This window comes from Natator depressus, chromosome 13 (assembly GCF_965152275.1).
Source record: "Natator depressus isolate rNatDep1 chromosome 13, rNatDep2.hap1, whole genome shotgun sequence".
Lineage (NCBI taxonomy): Eukaryota > Metazoa > Chordata > Testudines > Cheloniidae > Natator > Natator depressus.
In genome coordinates this window covers 8373572-8390816 of record NC_134246.1, presented here as the reverse complement: position 1 = coordinate 8390816, position 17245 = coordinate 8373572, and the positions used below count along the sequence as shown (strand labels likewise).

General features: G+C 51.0%; 1 protein-coding gene across 1 annotated transcript in view; it reads right to left on the bottom strand.

Moving 5' to 3' along the window:
- LAMA5 (laminin subunit alpha 5) overlaps nt 1-17245 on the bottom strand; it is a 163137-nt gene that overhangs the window by 58671 nt on the left and 87221 nt on the right. Inside the window, exons 9-22 of the mRNA XM_074969645.1 lie at nt 16794-16884; nt 15899-16033; nt 15537-15599; nt 13952-14092; nt 12351-12488; nt 11319-11453; nt 10218-10352; nt 6468-6605; nt 6120-6172; nt 5761-5860; nt 5137-5189; nt 2377-2482; nt 1557-1656; nt 949-1105 (exon numbers count right to left, since the gene is read on the bottom strand). Coding sequence (XP_074825746.1) covers nt 949-1105; nt 1557-1656; nt 2377-2482; nt 5137-5189; nt 5761-5860; nt 6120-6172; nt 6468-6605; nt 10218-10352; nt 11319-11453; nt 12351-12488; nt 13952-14092; nt 15537-15599; nt 15899-16033; nt 16794-16884 — 1545 coding nt within the window. The remainder of the gene's footprint in view (nt 1-948; nt 1106-1556; nt 1657-2376; nt 2483-5136; nt 5190-5760; nt 5861-6119; nt 6173-6467; nt 6606-10217; nt 10353-11318; nt 11454-12350; nt 12489-13951; nt 14093-15536; nt 15600-15898; nt 16034-16793; nt 16885-17245) is intronic.

Sequence of the window (17245 nt, the reverse complement as noted above, 5' to 3'; positions counted from 1 at the left end):
GTCTCTAATGCAGCCAGTGGATACCAAACAAAGCCAGCAGCAAAGTGAACAACTCACTTAACAGTCTCTGGTTGCTCGGCCTCGGATTTTCAAAAGGAGCCCAGAGGAGTTAGGTGTCTAGCCCCCACCAGAATTCTGTGGGAATCTGGAGCCTAACTCCCTTCAGCCCCTTTGAAAACCCAGCCTAGCCTAGCAACAAAGCAAAGCAAAGAATTTTCTAGCTGCAGGTGGAGAGAGAGCAAGGGTCAGGATAAAGAACCTGCTACACAGGACAACCCTGTATGGCTGCTATATAACCGCCCTGTACCTCCTCCGACACACACTCAACATTCGGATAGGGGCCGTGCAGATGAAAGGTTCGCAGAGGGAAAAGCTGGAGGGAGCAATGTGAGTGGCTGTTACAGCCTCGCCCCTAGGGACCATGTAGAAAATCATCTACACTCGACAACAGTCCAGGCAAAGCAGCCACAAAGGGCATAAGCTGCGTAGGGTAATGGGAAAGGAGTGGCTTCCTTTTTGGGGTCGGGGAGAGGGGGTTACGTAGAGTGTGGCAGGAAAGAGAAGAGCAGGTGAAAGGGCCCTAAGGAAACCTGCGGGCATTGTATAGAGAAAGCCCCATAGGAGGCTTCCCAGTGACTGGATTAGGATACATAGATCATACAGCCAGAAGGGACCACTGTGATCCTCTAGTCTGACCTCCTGAGCAGGGCTTCCTGAATTAGGATATCTCCTCTCATCAGTCTATTCTGTCCCTAATGCTACAGGAAATATCTGCACAAACAGACTATATTTACACTGCACTGTTTGTTCTGGCCACCACATGACCTTGGGTTTAGAGCAGCTCTTTGGGTTAAAATAAGACGCACGTCTACAGTGCTTCAAATGGTTAGCCTTCTGCGTCCTCTCCCGGTAGGGAGCCCAGGCTGGGGCTAGGCCCGTAAATCATACCTGAATGGGAGACATCTGAGCATATCCTCTCCAGCTGAAATTCTCAAACTCCAGGGGGTTGTAGCCAAAGCGAACGGCCCGGCCGTCCAGCGTGGTGCCTTCTTCCAACTCTAATTTCAGGTGGTGGAGGTCAGGGAAATAATGGTCCCTTGCAGGCCTGGGAAAAGAGAGTCAATAGGTATAATTACAAGCCTGGTTTCCACAGTCCAGGGAACTCACTTCACACTACTCCCACGATTGGCTGCATCCTGGAGGGCCCCCAAGAAGCCAGCAAATGGGATGGTGTCTGCACCTGTCAGCTCCATATCAATGCTGTATGGGACTCCCTCTTCCCAATAATGGGGAGAGAAGCTGGAGTGGAGTTTACTTCTTTCCAGCTGTTTAGGGACGGAAGGGGCAGGAAAGGAGGGTCCCCAACAAGGGGTGAACATGCCAGGGTGTAGGTGTGTGGCAGCGGTTGTGGTGACAGGGGGTGGGAGGCGTGCGCAGCCTCCAGCGTTCCAAGGCCATGGCCCGCTAGCTGGGGAGGGGGCGCTGGAGAAGTCTCCAGCTGAAGGAACAAGGAGCGAACACACCAAGCAGCTCTGTAGTGACAGCCAGCCTCTTACAGGGTGCATGTTGGGCCTTGTGTATTCTGCCTGCAGTGACAGGCTCCGGTCCTCGCCTCGCACGCCGTCCCGATGGACCCACCAACGTCGCACCGGCAGCCTGTGGACAGGAAACACGTGTTTACATTCCATGGACATTAATGAGCTCCGAATAGCACTAATCAAAGTCGCATGCCAAAGGGCGGGGCCACCGAGGTCTCTATTTTTATTCCATTGTATCCATTTTCATGTTGGCTCGGACCCCGCTTGGATCAGCTTCTCTTCCAGCGCAGCGCTGAGCTATTTCAAGACTGCTGGTGGCTGCTGAGAAGAACACAGGCCTGCCAATCCTCTCAGCGAGCCCTCCAAGCTCCGACCTGGCCTCTAAACACAAACCCCTTCAGCAGCCCTGCTCACCGCCGATCCCCCACCACCGCCACCGCGGTAGCGCATCACTGAGGGGGAGGGCATTGCGCAGGGCGACAGGCAGCGGCAGCCTCTGCTGCTTCGCCCCTCATCACCGGCATTAATGTGCACACAGGGAAACAGAAGTACAAGCTTGTAAGGCAAGTAGTAAAGTCCAGGCATCCACCCTCACCTGGTTCCCCTCCCATCCTTAGTGGGAGGGGAGTGAACGAGTGGATCATCTGATCCACTCCGGTCAAAATCAGGTGCTCAAATTCTATCACTTCTGGTAGAACAGCCCAACCCTCTGCTCTCACCCGCTTTGTTTTCCAGGCCTCCGTACTCTGTCCCACAGAACCCAGACATGTAGCTCCTCTGCTCGGTTTTCCACCAGCTGGCAGATCTAGCACCTCATGAAAGAGAGAAGGGTACCCACCTTGACAGCCAAAGTAATTTGCATGGTCCAGGTTGAATGATCCATCCTTACACGTGGAGCACAACTGGCCGCAGACGCTGGGTTTGCAGAAACACTGCCCATTGTCCTAGGAGACAACCAGGTTAGTCAGCGCCCCATGGGCGTGGCTCTGCCCCTCCTCAACACTCAGCACAACCAAGCCAGCATTCGAGAGAGGAAGGATGGTGCAGTAGTCAAGGCACAGGCCTGGCACTCTGGAGACCCAGGTTCAATCCCCAGGTCTGTCAGAGCTTCCCTAGGAAAGCATGAGACTAAGCTCCCTGCTTGTACACTGAGCTAACAGCACTGCCCTACCTCACCGGGTGTTGTGAGGAGAAATCCAGTAACGACTGCGGGGTGCTCAGATGCTAACACAATGGGGTGGGTCCTGGTCCATGAGTAGGGCTCGTAAGCACTCCCGTAATGCAGCCAATAAATAATACTGTACTGGGGCCAGATCAATACCTAAGGTTAGACTATTTAACAGCATGGTGAACATACAAGAAGGGAAGCACTTGACTCCCCTTACAAACAGCTAAATCCTTGTTATAATGTGCCCACTGCCACAGACTTAATGGAGAGCAATACCATTTTACCTAGGATAGGCAAGCAGTATGGGGTGGGGAGGGATAGATCAGTGGTTTGAGCACTGGCCTGCTAAACTCAGGGTTGTGAGTTCAATCCTTGAGGGGGCCATTTAGGGATCTGGGGCAAAAATTGGTGATTGGTCCTGCTTTGAGCAGGGGGTTGGACTAGATGACCTCCAGAGGTCCCTTCCAACCCTGATATTCTACGATTCTGTGCGAGCTGCCTTGGGGAGATAATCCGGCCTTGCCTCACTGAGGAGTGTCTGTGCTGTTACAGCTACACCATTGTAACTGCCCTGGGGCCTTCCCCCAATGCAGATGCACTGCCCTGGTGTAAAAGGGGGCTGGGGCCAGAGCAAAATCACGATTTGCACAGGCACAGCATGCCTACACCGGGGTTTGCACTAGTAGAGCTGTCTCGGGGTACCACCACCACTGGCTATAATTCCCATTCTCGACAAGACTTTAGTGACAATCCCTTAACACAAGCTACCATAGAACATTCCTTAGGAAAACCACAGTCTTCATCAAGTCCATGGGCAGCAGGATGTAGCTGAGGTCCACCATATTATTCAGAGGCCTTTAACTTTCCCCAGCCCCACAGATACAACAAAGACCGTGATGGCTACTGAGAAGACTGCACGCCTGCCACCCCTGTCAAATAACTCTGCAGTCTCCCTCCAAGGCTTCTGCCAAAGATTTTCCAGCTAGCTTGGGCTCTGAGTGGATTACTACATAGTAAGGTTGCAAATTCTTTGGGGTAGAGACTGTCTTTTTGTTGTACAGCACCTAACACAAGAGGGCCTGATCCTTAGGTGCAACTGCAATACATACACAATAATAGGACTGGTTTCAGAGTAACAGCCGTGTTAGTCTGTATTCGCAAAAAGAAAAGGAGTACTTGTGGCACCTTAGAGACTAACCAATTTATTTGAGCATGAGCTTTCGTGAGCTACAGCTCACTTCATCGGATTGAAGTGAGCTGTAGCTCACGAAAGCTCATGCTCAAATAAATTGGTTAGTCTCTAAGGTGCCACAAGTACTCCTTTTCTTTTTTTTAATAATAGGACTCTTCCATTTCTCATAGGCCAAAGCACAAACTCTGAATGACTGTATGTCTTCTTTCCTCAATCCTGATGTAGGCTCTAAACCAGGGGTGGGCAAACTTTTTGGCCCAAGGGTCACATAGGGGTTGCAAAACTGTATGGAGGGCAGTGCCTCCCCAAACAGCCTGGTCCCTGCCCCCATCCAACCCCCTCCCACTTCCCGCCCCCTGACTGCCCCCCTCAGAACCCCTGACCCATCCAACCCCCCTGCTCCTTGTCCCCTGATCACCCCCTCCCGGGACCTCCCACCCTGTCTCCTGACTGCCCCGATCCCTATCCACACCCCCACGCCCTAACCGCCCCCCCAGGACCCCACCTCCATCCAACCTGCCCTGCTCCCTGTCCCCTGGCTGCCCCAACCCCTATCCATACCCGCCGGGACTCCCATGCTTATCCAACCCCCCTGCTCCATCCCCTGACTGCCCCCCGCCCCCCATAAACCTCCGCCCCATCCAAAGGCCCTCTGCTCCCTGTCTGCCCCCCGGGGCTCCCTGCTCCTTATCCAACCCCCCCGGCCCCCTTACCATGCCACTCAGAGCAGCATGTCTGGCAGCCGTGCCGCCTGGCCGGAGCCAGACATGCTGCCCTGCAGAACGCTAGCAGCGCAGCGAGGTGAGGCTGTGGGGGAGGGGGAACAGCAGGGGAGGGCCCGGGGCCTCCCCGGCCAGGAGGTCAGAGTCCGGGCAAGACGGTCCTGCGGGCCGGATGTGGCCCATGGGCCGTAGTTTGCCCACCTCTGCTCTAAACCCAGGTCCTCATGCAAGTCCAGGCTGCTGCGCCAGGAGAAGATCGAGGGGGTCAATGTGGATAAATGATCTCTAGTTTCAGCTTGACAAAGGGCACCCAGAACTCACTGGTGCAACCTCTGAGCAGACAGCGTCAGGACAGGACACTATGTAAACGGAGAGTGGTTCTGTGGGAGCCAGGTTTGGAGAGCTCCAGCTGTTACACACATGAAGGGCTTTTTTCTAACTCTAAAGGGAGCATGGGGGGGAGAAGGAAGGGGAGGGAATCTAGTCCTACACAGGGAACTTTGGGGGTGATCTTACTTGCTGACATTCTGCAACTCCACTGATGGTGCCCTTGGTATCACACTGGCAGCCTGAAGAGAGAGAGAGAGAGACTATTAAAAACTCTCAGATTGACACCAACGTTCCTTGCAGCAGAGGAAACCAGACATGATAGAAGCCAAGAGGATGGAGAGAGGAAATAAACCAGCTCTTGGCTTCTACTATGGATGGAAACTAACCAGAGTAGGACAGACTAAGGGCTGGATTTTCAGACAGCCTCAAGCTTGCCCTGGACGTTGCACATGGACGTTTGTAAGCGCACATTCCTGTTTTACACACGTAAAACCTGTATTGGTGTGAAGTCTGAGGGAAAGGCTGAGTTTGATCCTGGCAGAGCTGGCAAAACAAATCCTTGGATCCATTCTTTTCAAAAGGGTCCCAGGTTGGGCCCATCCCCCCGTTAAATGTGGATCACAAAATCAGTCCCGTCACTTGGGATGCTAACTCTTCGTATCATAACTGAAGGTGGAAACGATGGGAATGGAGAAAAGGGAATCACATCTACTCAAATGGAGATGGCCTCCCAAGGCCTAGGTTTGGGCCTTAAACCCCTAGAGGAACAGACTGCCTCCCAAAGACTCCTCTTATACGTAAGTTCCTTACTTGTGCATCCATGGGGGTTATCTGGAGTCAGGTTCCAGTAGAGCGGTTTGCACCGGTCACAAGCTGGACCTTCGACATATGCCCGACACGCACAGGAACCCTGAGAAAAGGGGGGAAAAACAAGGATTAGGCGAGAACGCCAGGGGCTCAAGCAGCATCACAGAACCTGCATTTCAGGGGACAAATGAGAGGTCTACTACTCTGCAGAGCAGGAAGCTGCCGTTCTCTGCATTGCACCTGGAGCAGAGCCTGCGACACAGTAGGAAATTCTGAGACCAGAGAAGAAAAACCAAGAGAGGTTTGCAGGAAAGGAAACCCAAAGCAGCCCACAGAGACTGAGGGGCACATGAAGTACTCACCGGAGACAGGGAAGGGTCTGCAGTTGCTAACCCTGCTGGGTTACAGGAGCCCACTGCAAGGAAAAGCACAGCTTGTAGCAGGTTTAAAACAGACCCCTTAATGCTCCGAGTCGTCCTGTGCGTACACTGAGAAACTGTTCATGGAGCAGATTGGGGGGGGGGAGGGGGTTCTTTTGTGTTTAAGCTTTCGCTGGGTCGATGACTGGCCTGCATATTTATTAGCGTGTTTTTAAACACAGTGCTCCGAGTGTTGGCCGGTACAGTCAGCTGGGCTCGAGGGTGTAGAGAGAAGCCCTGGATGAATGTGCTGTACCAAGTCATGCAGAAAGAGGAGGAAGACAATGCTACCTTCACAATGTGGAAATCCATATGCCCCTGGCATGCAGGTGTCACAGCGCAGTCCAGCCACTTTGGGGCGACAGCTACACTGTCCAGTTTCCTGATCACATGTGCCGTGGAGAGAGCCCTCTGGGGAGCACTGGCAAGCTGCAGGTGAACAGGGAAAGGTGGGCAGTCAGGCTGAGAGCTGCAAGGCAACAGGGACTCACAGCCCAGATTAAAATAAAAGCATTTGTTTTAAACAGAAAACAAAGCAGGAACTTAGTTCTTTAAACACTCCCACCCCACCATGCTTGGTGCATTTCGGCTAGAGGGCGCAAAGTGGGGATAAGATAATACAGTTTCCCGCTGAGTCAGCAGCATCGGGAACTGAACTCAGGACTAGTAATCTGAAAGCACGAGGGTCCACTGCCAGAGCCAGACTGAGCCCTGTTAGCTCAAAGGCGGTAAGTGACTTATATGTGGTCCACAGAATGGCTCGGAAAATGTTCCCTCCTCTCCCTTTAACATTTTTACCCAATCTTTCTTTCCTTTTTTTTTTTTTTTAAATAATTTGTCAACATTTCCCAATTTCCACTTTCCAGTGAAAAACCAAACATTTATTTATTTATTTTCCAGAAACCCTTGATTAGGAAATGCCACCACAGTGCCTCCTGGAAACTGTAGTTCAGACTGCCTCACGCTACCAGTCTCACCTCTATGGGCTAGGCTCCCTGGCTAGACTACATTTCCCTTGAGTCACCAGTCTCCCCCTCTTGCTGACCCACCATGGTGCATCCTAGGAGATGTAGTCCTGCTGGGAACCTGGCCCATAGAAGAAAAACAGGGGCACTAAGCTACCCTCTCTGCCTGACTCTCTCTATAGCTAAACCAGCCAATTAATAAAACCTCCTCAGACATGAGGTATAAAGTTTAATTACAACAAATGTTTTACTTCAGCGGACACATGCCTCTCACATTCAACGTTTGACAATTAAAATCAAAAGCACACAGGCTAGTGAGAACAACAAAAGCCACATAGTTTATCACATACATGGTGAGGGCCAATTACACCCAACATCTGAGAGCAGCATTCAGTTGTCAAGGCCTGGGGCCACGAGTTCTCAAATAGCACCCGTAGAACATGACGCACCGGGAGGGGCCAGCGTGTAGTAATGAGCTAGTAGCACAGATGCAAAAATATTTGCTAATTTAGAACAAAAAGTCCTGGAAAAGAGCTGGGAAATGATTGTGCTGCTTCCTGCCAGGAGCTGGGACTGGACACAGGAGATGGATCACTTCACAATTGCCCTTGTCCTGTTCATCCCCTCTGAAGCATCTGGCACCGGGCACTGTGGGAAGACCGGATCCTGGGCTAGATGGACCATTGGTCTGACCCAGTAGGGCCATTCTTACGCTCCTGGACAACCTGCTTCTCTCTAATGCATATCGAAATCTCACTGCCCTTTCAACTTAAATGTCACCCAGCAGACGTGTAGCCGTCGTCAACTAGCCTGGTCCCAGACAGATTCAGCCCTCTCGCTTCCAGTCATCTCTCAGATGCTTGTGGACGTATTTCTAGTAAATGTGCAAATGTCTCTGACACCTAACTGGCCTCCTCCAATAGCAAAACATCCTTAGTATTGGAAAAACAATGGAGGATTTTCAAACTCCGGCTTACTGCCCTCTCTCAGTTTGTCTATTTTTTAAATCCCGTTTGCACTTCAGCTGTTATTTCTTTCATCTAAAGAAATAAAGTGGCTGCTGCACCCCAGAGACACAATTTGATCCCAGCCTCCAGCCTCTTCAAGGGCATAGTGCCGGCATCACTTTTTGCTGTGAACGCTAAGCCAGCTGGCTGCCACCCAGGCTTCTACATTTAGCACCGTGCAAAAGGCGCGATGCTGCTGTTTTGTTGCTTCAGGGAAATTGTATCACAGAACATTTTTTTAATGAGCGGTAAATTCTTGCTGGGAGGCATAAGTGTACATCTGGCTTTCCAGTCTGACTGGTGGCAGGGGCAGAGAGGGAGATTCTGCCCAGGGCATGATGGGGATAGTTAATAATACACACTGCACTGCAGCCACCTGCACTAATGCAGGGGCATGATTCACATGAATAGCACCGCCCTACGCGCTTGATCCAAAGCCCTTTGAAGTCAATGGAAAGACTTCAATTGGCTTTGGATGGGGCCCCACGCAAGCAGACCCACTGAAAATCAGGGTTGGATGGGGGAGTTACATGAAATTAACAGGCCTGATTCTCATTTAATTCTCACCCCTTTTCCCTTACTGTAGCCCCACTGGCTTCAGCAGACTTCCTGCGGATTTAGGCTGGTGTAACCGAGAGCAGCGTGAGACACAGTGGGCTCGCACGCACAGTAAGGGGCTACTCATGGAGCACAGGCAGCAGCACTGGGTTTTCTGGGTACATCTACACTGCAATAAAAAGCCCACGGCACTGCCTCCGCTGCCCAAGCCCCGTGAGCCCAAGCCAGCTAACCCAGGCTAGCCACAGCCGTGCCCTCAGTCTTTTATCACAGTGTAGACGTACCCACAGAGGGCATTCTGATCCTGGCAGAGGATCTATCCGAGTGATGTCACAGCTGGGGAATCAAGAGAGCAGGGTGTTAATGAGAGGTGTGCATTTAAAACCTGCTGCAACTAAACCTTTTGGCTAAGGGATAAAAACCAAGTATTAACATTTTGCCTTCAGAGCAATTCAAAAGAAGATCTTCATCGCATTTTATAAACGCTTTACAAGCCGGTTGTTTCCTGGCCTGTCTGAAGCTGGAGGGGGTTCAGTACAATCCCCAGGGAGGCCTGTGTTTCCTCGACTGGGCTGGTGGGTTCGGTCTCTTGGTTTTCCAGCATTCACAGTCAGCAGCTAAGAACAGCTTAGATGCGCTCAAGCCATGAGAACGATCAGGCTGGCTCTGTCAGAACGGCCCTGTGTTTTGATTCTGCTGGGGTTTGCACCCTCGAGTTTTGCTCAGGGAACTCAGCCGCAATGGTGGCTTTACCTCAAAATTATGCAAGACCTCAGAGCTTTACACAGCTTCTGCTTGAGGCCAGAAATCCCTCCTCAGCACCTGAAACCTGGCCCAGGTGGAGTGATATATATTTGTGAATCCCGCCTTAAATCTTTGGTTCTGAAGTGAAATCTGAACATACAGTTTGGCATTTTATTCTGAAAGCACAGCACAGCTCAAAACATTTTACTTTAATAAGATACTTGACTAGAGATGGTCAAACACTGGAACAAACTGGAGTAATTCAGTGTGCATTTCTCCTTCAGTCTGTGCCGGTTTTGGGGGGAGAGGGCTATAATTCTGGATTTCGGTATGTCCCATGGAAATTCAGATCTGTATTTTGCAAATCCAATCCTAAAACACTCCATGTATCTGGGGGCTGGGACACCAGAATGGGCGGACCTGGGCCCTTGTAATTAACAATTACCAATGAACTCTATGGGACAGACACCATGGCCTTTGGATTAGCATTAGCAATTGAGACAACCTGCAAGAGAAAACGCTTTTGTTGGAGAACGTATTTATTCCAATAGGAGAAGAGTAAGTAATAAAAACTGACTCCTCCAGTAATAAAGACCCAGTCTGGATTCTAATATAAAGCTGGGCCCTGGGGAGATGAGAGAACAGGGTGGGGTCAAGCCAAAGCAATGCAAAGCATGTAGCAGCATGTATCATTCCCCGTCTGGAACACACTGCTTCTACTCTGCAAGACCATAAGCAAAATCTTCCATGTGAAGGGAGTTACTCACGTAGGCAGCTGGGGTACCCATAGAATCCTGGTGCACACTGGCTACAGGTGTGCCCGGCGTAGTTAGAATGGCACCGGCACTGACCAGCTGGGCTACAGTTGTTATCCACTGAGCCCCGGGGATCACAGGAGCAAGCTGCAAAAGAAGGGCACACGAATAAAGAGAGGTTTGAGAAGGGGGACTAGCGAGCACAGAGACAAATAATCGGACCCGAGTCTTTTCATCTCTGCATCACTAGTTGTGTCAATCAAGCACCGATTTGTAGCAACCCAAAGCATTCCCACTGGATGGCTATTCAGTGATCCAGGTGAACTGAGTGACAGTTCTCGCTCTTCAGTTCTCAGTGGACAAATCCCCACTTCACAAACACACACAAAATTCACTGCAGTTTTCATTTATTTGGCCCCATTGTTAGCATCTGCGGTGGGACCTGGAAGCTGACCACTCACAGAAACGGTCCTTTCGGAGCAGAGTCGGAGATTGAGAGATGGTGCAGGGCAAGAGCGTAAAACTTGTACTGGCACTATCTGTGCAGACCTGTCATTCCGCTCCAAGGGATCTCTTCGGTATTGTTCCCCAGAACTAAATTTCCTTTTAAAAAACCATCACAGTACCATGGGACACTTCTCCCTGAAGTCACAGCCAAACCAGGAAAAAAGCCTCCAGGATTTTACAGTCCATTCAAAGCTCACCAACAGGAGGAAGTTCAGTAGGTTAATGTGTAAATACAAAAAAAAAAACATGCTTGGAAACAGTATCAGAACAGGAGTTCCATCGAGAAAGACGGACTGATAATGACAGCTTTGTGCTCCAAACACTGACACCATTAAGGACATCCAAGTCTGCACCATTTATAAGGCAAATCAAGGGGGTTTGGACCAAGATTTTAAAAGTGACTAGTGATTTTGGGTGCCCACTTTACAGCACCTCTAAAGGGTCGTGACTTTCAGAGGGTGAGAGCTCAGCACTTCCTGTAAGTCAGGTCCCACTAAGGGGTCTCAAGGCGAGTACCCAAAAACCGAGGCCCTCAAAATCATCCGCTGACACTCAATCCCATCCACATCTCCTCCCCGCCCCCGCAAGCCACTGTTTCCACCATACCTTGGCAACGAGGGTAGGAATGATATCCCATGCTGCACTGATCACAGCGAGGCCCATCAAACTCAGGCCTACAGAAACATCTCCCACCTGAGTCGCAGCCTCCTGGCAGCGTCCCAACAGCACTGCACCCGCACACTGCAAAGCAGAGAAAAGCCCGTGGGGAAGGGGTCTGGAGCTACGTCACCCAGAGCACGGAGCAAAGCTCAAGGTACAACAGGGAGGAAATTTTTAAGCCAGAGTGAGAACGTTGGCACTAAGTGCCCAAGACAAGTGTTGGGTGCACTGCTCAGTGCTTGAATACGGAGTGTTTGCATCCCTCCACTAGCTCCCCTTTTTCCATCACAACAAACTGTTTCTCTTCACTTTCAAGGTCCTTTATGGCCTATCCCCACCCTACCTACCATCTTGCACAGCCTAGTGAGATGTCAACTCCCACCTCCCCGTTGGCCCCCTGATGTATCCACTGCCCATTTGTTACATTTTCACCCAGCTGCCCAAGCCTTGGGAGGAACTCGACATAAACTGCCGTACAACTAATGCATTTGCCTTCTCCAAAACCCTCCTGTGCTGTGATCCCTACACAGTTAGGCCACTGGTGGGCTGAGATGACTGCCTACCACACTAATATTGTCTCTGTTTCCTTGTTCTCCCCACTTTGTCAGTATCCACCTACTGGTCCTGTCTTATACCTAGACTGTAAGCTCCTCAGGGCAGGGACTGGTTTGTTTTTTTGTTGTTGTTGTTCTGCATCTGCAAAGCGCCTAGCACAACAGGGTCCTGGGCTATGACTGGGCTCCTACGCGCTCTGGGAATACAAATAATAACTAATAGTAAGTGACTAGACAGGAGTGATTTGCTCTCAGTAGACTGCCCACCTGCTCTCCTGTGACGGGGGGGTCCCTCAATTGCAGTAACAGATATTGTGCTTTCTGCCACAACACAAATAAATAATACTAAGTCCAGAGGGTAAACATCCACCTCTCCCCACAGCAGGGAATCCTGCCCATCCGAGAAGGAAGAAGAGTTACGCACATTGGCAGAGAGGGTAGTTGAAGTAGCCGGGTGCACACTGGTTACATGAATACCCTTCGAATCCAGTTCGGCACAGGCACTGGCCGGTCTCGCTGTCGCAGGTGCCATCGTACTGGCCAGAGCCTGAACACTGGCAAGCTGGAAAAGAATAATGGAGCCCCGTGACCTGCTGCGCCTGCTAGTCCCTGCGGCGCTGGAGGAATCAGGAGGCACCTTTGCTGTTTCACAGCCCTGACTAATCCCAACACAGCACCAGGCCTCCTATTAGAGGCTACCCAGATTCAAACTCTTTGGGGTAGCAAGCCAAGATTTCATGCGACGAATGCAGCTGGCGGGGAGGTAGAGGGGTGTCTGTGTGTGTGTCTCCGTCCTGGGGCACTTTGCCAGGCGGGGGGAAGGTCAGAAATTGGGGGGAGAGGGGGTGTTTCAAGGAAGAGCAGTGAAGCCATGGGGCCAGAGCTCTGGTTTATTAGAATCTGAAGCTGAAATGCCTGCCTGTTCCCCAAAGCCCGAGGAGGAGTTCTGCAGGATGGCGGGTGGGCATGGCCTGGAGCAGCTGTGGGCTCTGCACTGGAATAAGCCCCCAGATTCACCATCCTTGGGCTTAAAACTCTCAGCCCCTTTAGGAACCAGCAGAAAGCATCTCCTCACTGCAGTGAAAGGAAGCCCAGGCCTTTAGCTACTTTTCCTCCCCAGCCTGCCTGTGCTCTCTCAGGCATCCTGCCTCCTCATTAACAGGCCATCAGCCTGGGTGGAAGCAGAAAGGTCAGTGATGGAGGGACCATGTGGAAGGACCCCCATGGATCCGGAGGAGGCAGCGGGCTGGCAATAGGGGTTGGGGAATGGAAAGAAAAGGATCAGGAGCTTTAGGTGCGCATGGGGGGTGGGGAAAGATCAAGGTGCTTTCTCAGAGGCTCAGACAGAGACGAGGGAGCCCTGTGCAGGCTGAACCCAAGTCCTGTATACCGGCCTACTGGATGAGCAGGGCTGCCCTGGGGGCCTCATTGGACTCATCTCCCAAGATTGGGCCAGAATAATAAAGTCTCATCTGTGCGAGAACTACAGCTAAAAAGGCCCCCCTCCCTGCCCAAGATTTTAGTCCTGGAAGCTCACTAGGTGTTGACTCCAGAGGCCTTTGCTAACAGTGTTAAACCCCGAGCAGCCCCAATGCCTCTCAGGATGCAGGAGAAGCAGATTTAAAATAAACTGACATTTTAATGGAGGAGTATGGGGGGTAGGGGGGGAGGAGGAAGAGAGAGAAATGTAACCCAAAGCGACCCCTCATCCATTTAGCAGTTGAAGAAACCATGTGGGAATGGCCGTAATGCACTGTACTGCCGGAGCATCTGAGCCCACTGTTGAACTGATGGGGAATTCCTGCAGAGTACCCCAGCAAGGGGAAGGGAATCCAGCCGGGTCAAGGCTGTTCTGGCAAATCTCAGCTAAAGTCAAGGGAATTTGTCACTTGAAGCAGGACTGAGGAATTCTCCTTTCCCAGCAGGGAGAGGGGTGCGTGCTTCCAGCAGTGCGGTTCAGAGCAGCCACCAGAGACATTTGCAAGAACATCAAGAAAACCGGCATGATAGGCCCCAGTCACTCACGCTGACAGCCAGGTCCGTAGTGCCCAGGTGCACACTGATCACACTGAGCTCCCTGAAAGTTGGGTTTGCACACACACATTCCCCTTCGAGAGTCTTTGCGGCAGGCATTCCCTTCCGTCCCGGCGGCGTTGCAATCGCAGTCTGCAAAGGGGGCGACAGGAACAAAAGGCACTTAACTTATCTCCGCCAGCTGACAGCCTGGGCCCATGGGCAAAGCACAGGACAGGGAGCCAGAAACTCCTAGCTTCAAACCCCAGTTGTGCCAGTGACTCTCTGTCAGTTCCTCTCTCTCTGTCTCTCAGCAGGAGCTCTGGCTAGAATGCCTTCTGTAAATGGGGATGAAGCTTTGTTCACAGGATGCTGTGATGATTCATTATAGGACAGCCCCATTGCCCAAGGGTCTTGTGAGGAGACCCTAAACCTTCAGATAATCAAGGCAGCTGCTCCATCAGGTCTCAAGGGCTGGCTCACAGCAGCATCCCCCAGTTACACAGTGTAATCTGGTTACCCCAAGGCTGAACAGCACTTCAGAGCTCCACAGAGCTGGGATGCACGAGAGCGCGAACCCAGCAGAGCTCAGTCAAGTTGGATTCTCTTGGCACCGTGGTCTCCCTGGTCCAAGGAAAGGGGGTGGGGCAAGAGAAGAGATGGGGAGAGGGAGACAGAAGGGGTGGGAACCAGAGGGAAAGAGAGATTCCAGCTCAGCAAAGAAAAACCTGCCTGGAAAATAACAGAGATTAAAATATCAGAGGGAAGAAAAAGGTTATCTGTAGTAAACGTGAAACAATGGAGAAGTCTGTGGGAAAAGCAAAGAGACCCAAAAAGACTGGGGAGATGAGTCATGAGCTTGCGGGGTTAGAATTCTACGAGAGAGAGGCTGGAGGGAGAGGAAGGGAAAGGACGGGAGAGAGACAGCAAGTGATTTTACACAAAGTTTGCTGCCAAGCATTAAACTACCATGGTCACATTCAGACTAGAAGCGCATGCCCCGCAAGGCAGATTTGCAGCCGTGGAAGGTGTTGGCAGAGGGTTTAGAAGTTCCCCCGATGCCTAAGAAAGTGAGTACACGCAGATGTGGGAAAAGGATGGTCTCGTGGCTAAGGCATGAGACTGGGACTAAGGAGCACCTGGCTCAGTTTCCAGCCCTGCCACAGATTCCCTGTGATCTTGGACAGGTCCCTCAATCACAGATTTTAAGGCCAGAGGGGACCATTATGAACGTGTGATCTGACCTCCTGCATAACACAGGCCAAAGAACTTCCCCCCAGAGACTCCTGCATGAAGCCCAAAACCGTTCTGTGCCTCTATTCCCCCACCTGTAAGATAGGAATAATATTATTTCCCTTCTCCCTCCCTTTGCTGTGTCAATGGCAACTATAAACTCTTTGAGCCAGGGATGGTCTCTTCCAACATGACTCTTTGGGGCTTACCAGAGAGGGACCCTGATGTCTGCTGGGGCCTATGTGCTACAATGATAATGAACACTAATAAATAATAATAAATAATAATAATAATAATAATAATAATAATAATAATTGCAGTATATGGAATGAGCTCAAAAAGAGATAAAAACAGCAGGACTTACGTATTATCTGTCCAGCCGGAAGCACCTGTTCTCCAGTATCATTGTGAGAGAAAGCTGGAACAGCTGTGGGGAGAGAGAGCCATTGCAAACATTACATCTGTGCTCAGTTCGAGCCCCACATTGGAACTGGCCCAAAACCGAACCGACTTAAAAACAAATAATCAACACATGAGCAACATTCCTTCTGGATCCCGAAAGGTCACCTTCTTCCCGACTTGAAAAACGGGGGTGAAGATCCACGATTTAGCCCAAGGACTCCACTGCCCACTAACTCCCAGCTTCCCTGCCAAAGCAAGGTGCTGGGTTGGTCTGCAATTGCAGGTGCCGCTGATACAGCCCTCCCATGCGAACAAGGCACTTACGATAGCAGTGTGGGAAGTCGGTGTATCCCTCTGCACATGCATTGCAGAGCTCCCCGGTGTAATTCGGCTTGCAGTAACAGCGACCTGTGAGGTCCTCACAGGTGCCATCGGTGAACTCCAAGTCACAGTTACAACCTGGAGAGGGAGAGGGAGAGGGAGAAGTCACTTGGAGCTCCCATTACTGAGAGAGACCCTCATTTCCCAGTCTGTGTTCACACAACACAAGAGATTTCTAATAGCAACAACCAGGCTAGCAGCATAGCTAAAAAGTTTGATACACATACAGCGCAGTCCCTTTCAAAAATAAAAGGTGCGTCTATCTCTAAAATGGTTCAAGCTTGGTGGAGCTGCTGCTGCTGCTGCTGCAGTCATCTTGGAATCGCTGCATTGCAGGATCTGAGGGGAGGCTGCAAACAGCTGGGCTCTGCCCCTCAGGATCTTGCTTCTGAAAGGGTGGCAATTCTGGCTGCATTACAGCTAAGGCAGGCTCTGCTGAGGATGGAAAAAGCCACCAAACTAAGTGGCAGAACCAAACACACCAAGACTGCCAGAATGATCTGGATTTCCCATAGAGACGTGCGTAAGCATCTCCTGCTTCAGAAAGTCATCCTCTATTGGGTCAGACATTTCCACCCCTTTCAGGCCTTTGAACGTGCATCCACAGCTGATTGCAACAACAGACACACGCTCCCTCTGCATGAGCCTTTATGAGATCATGCAGTTTGTGCATGCAAGACAGGTGACCATGCACATTTTAATGCTGGCTGGACAATCAGCCCCTGATGGTCCACAGCACCAAACACCCCACCGTTCGACAGCGTGGGCTGCTCTCCTCTAGCTATTAAATGGAAGTCTAGAAGCTGCGTCTCTAGCCTGCAGGGCAGCCCATACTCACGGTAGCAAATGTAGGGCGAGTCTATCGAATGGTCAGGGGATTTATAGTACCCAGGGATGCACCTCTCACAGTTGATGCCAGTTGTATGATGCTGAAAAACAGTTGAGTAGAAGGGCATCAGTTACTCTGCCATCAGGAAGGAAACCATGGTCATCGACCAGACTATAGTACCAGGTAGCTTCACGACAGGGTAATATTAGGAAAGTAAATAAAGGAAAGAACAAAGATTGCTCAAAACTCCACTCATGTTGGGTTGAAACTCAGTCCTTGGGAATCCTCCAAACAAACCTGGTCTGGGTTTTAGCTCTATATCAGAACCCAGGCAAACTTTGTTTGGCTTCAGGGCTTGTTATTAAAGTTTCCCAGTTGCCTTGCATTCAGGAAGACAGAAGTAACCCATTTCGTAAAAGCATGGCTAGCAGTGCACTACACAGGTCCCATGCCACTATATG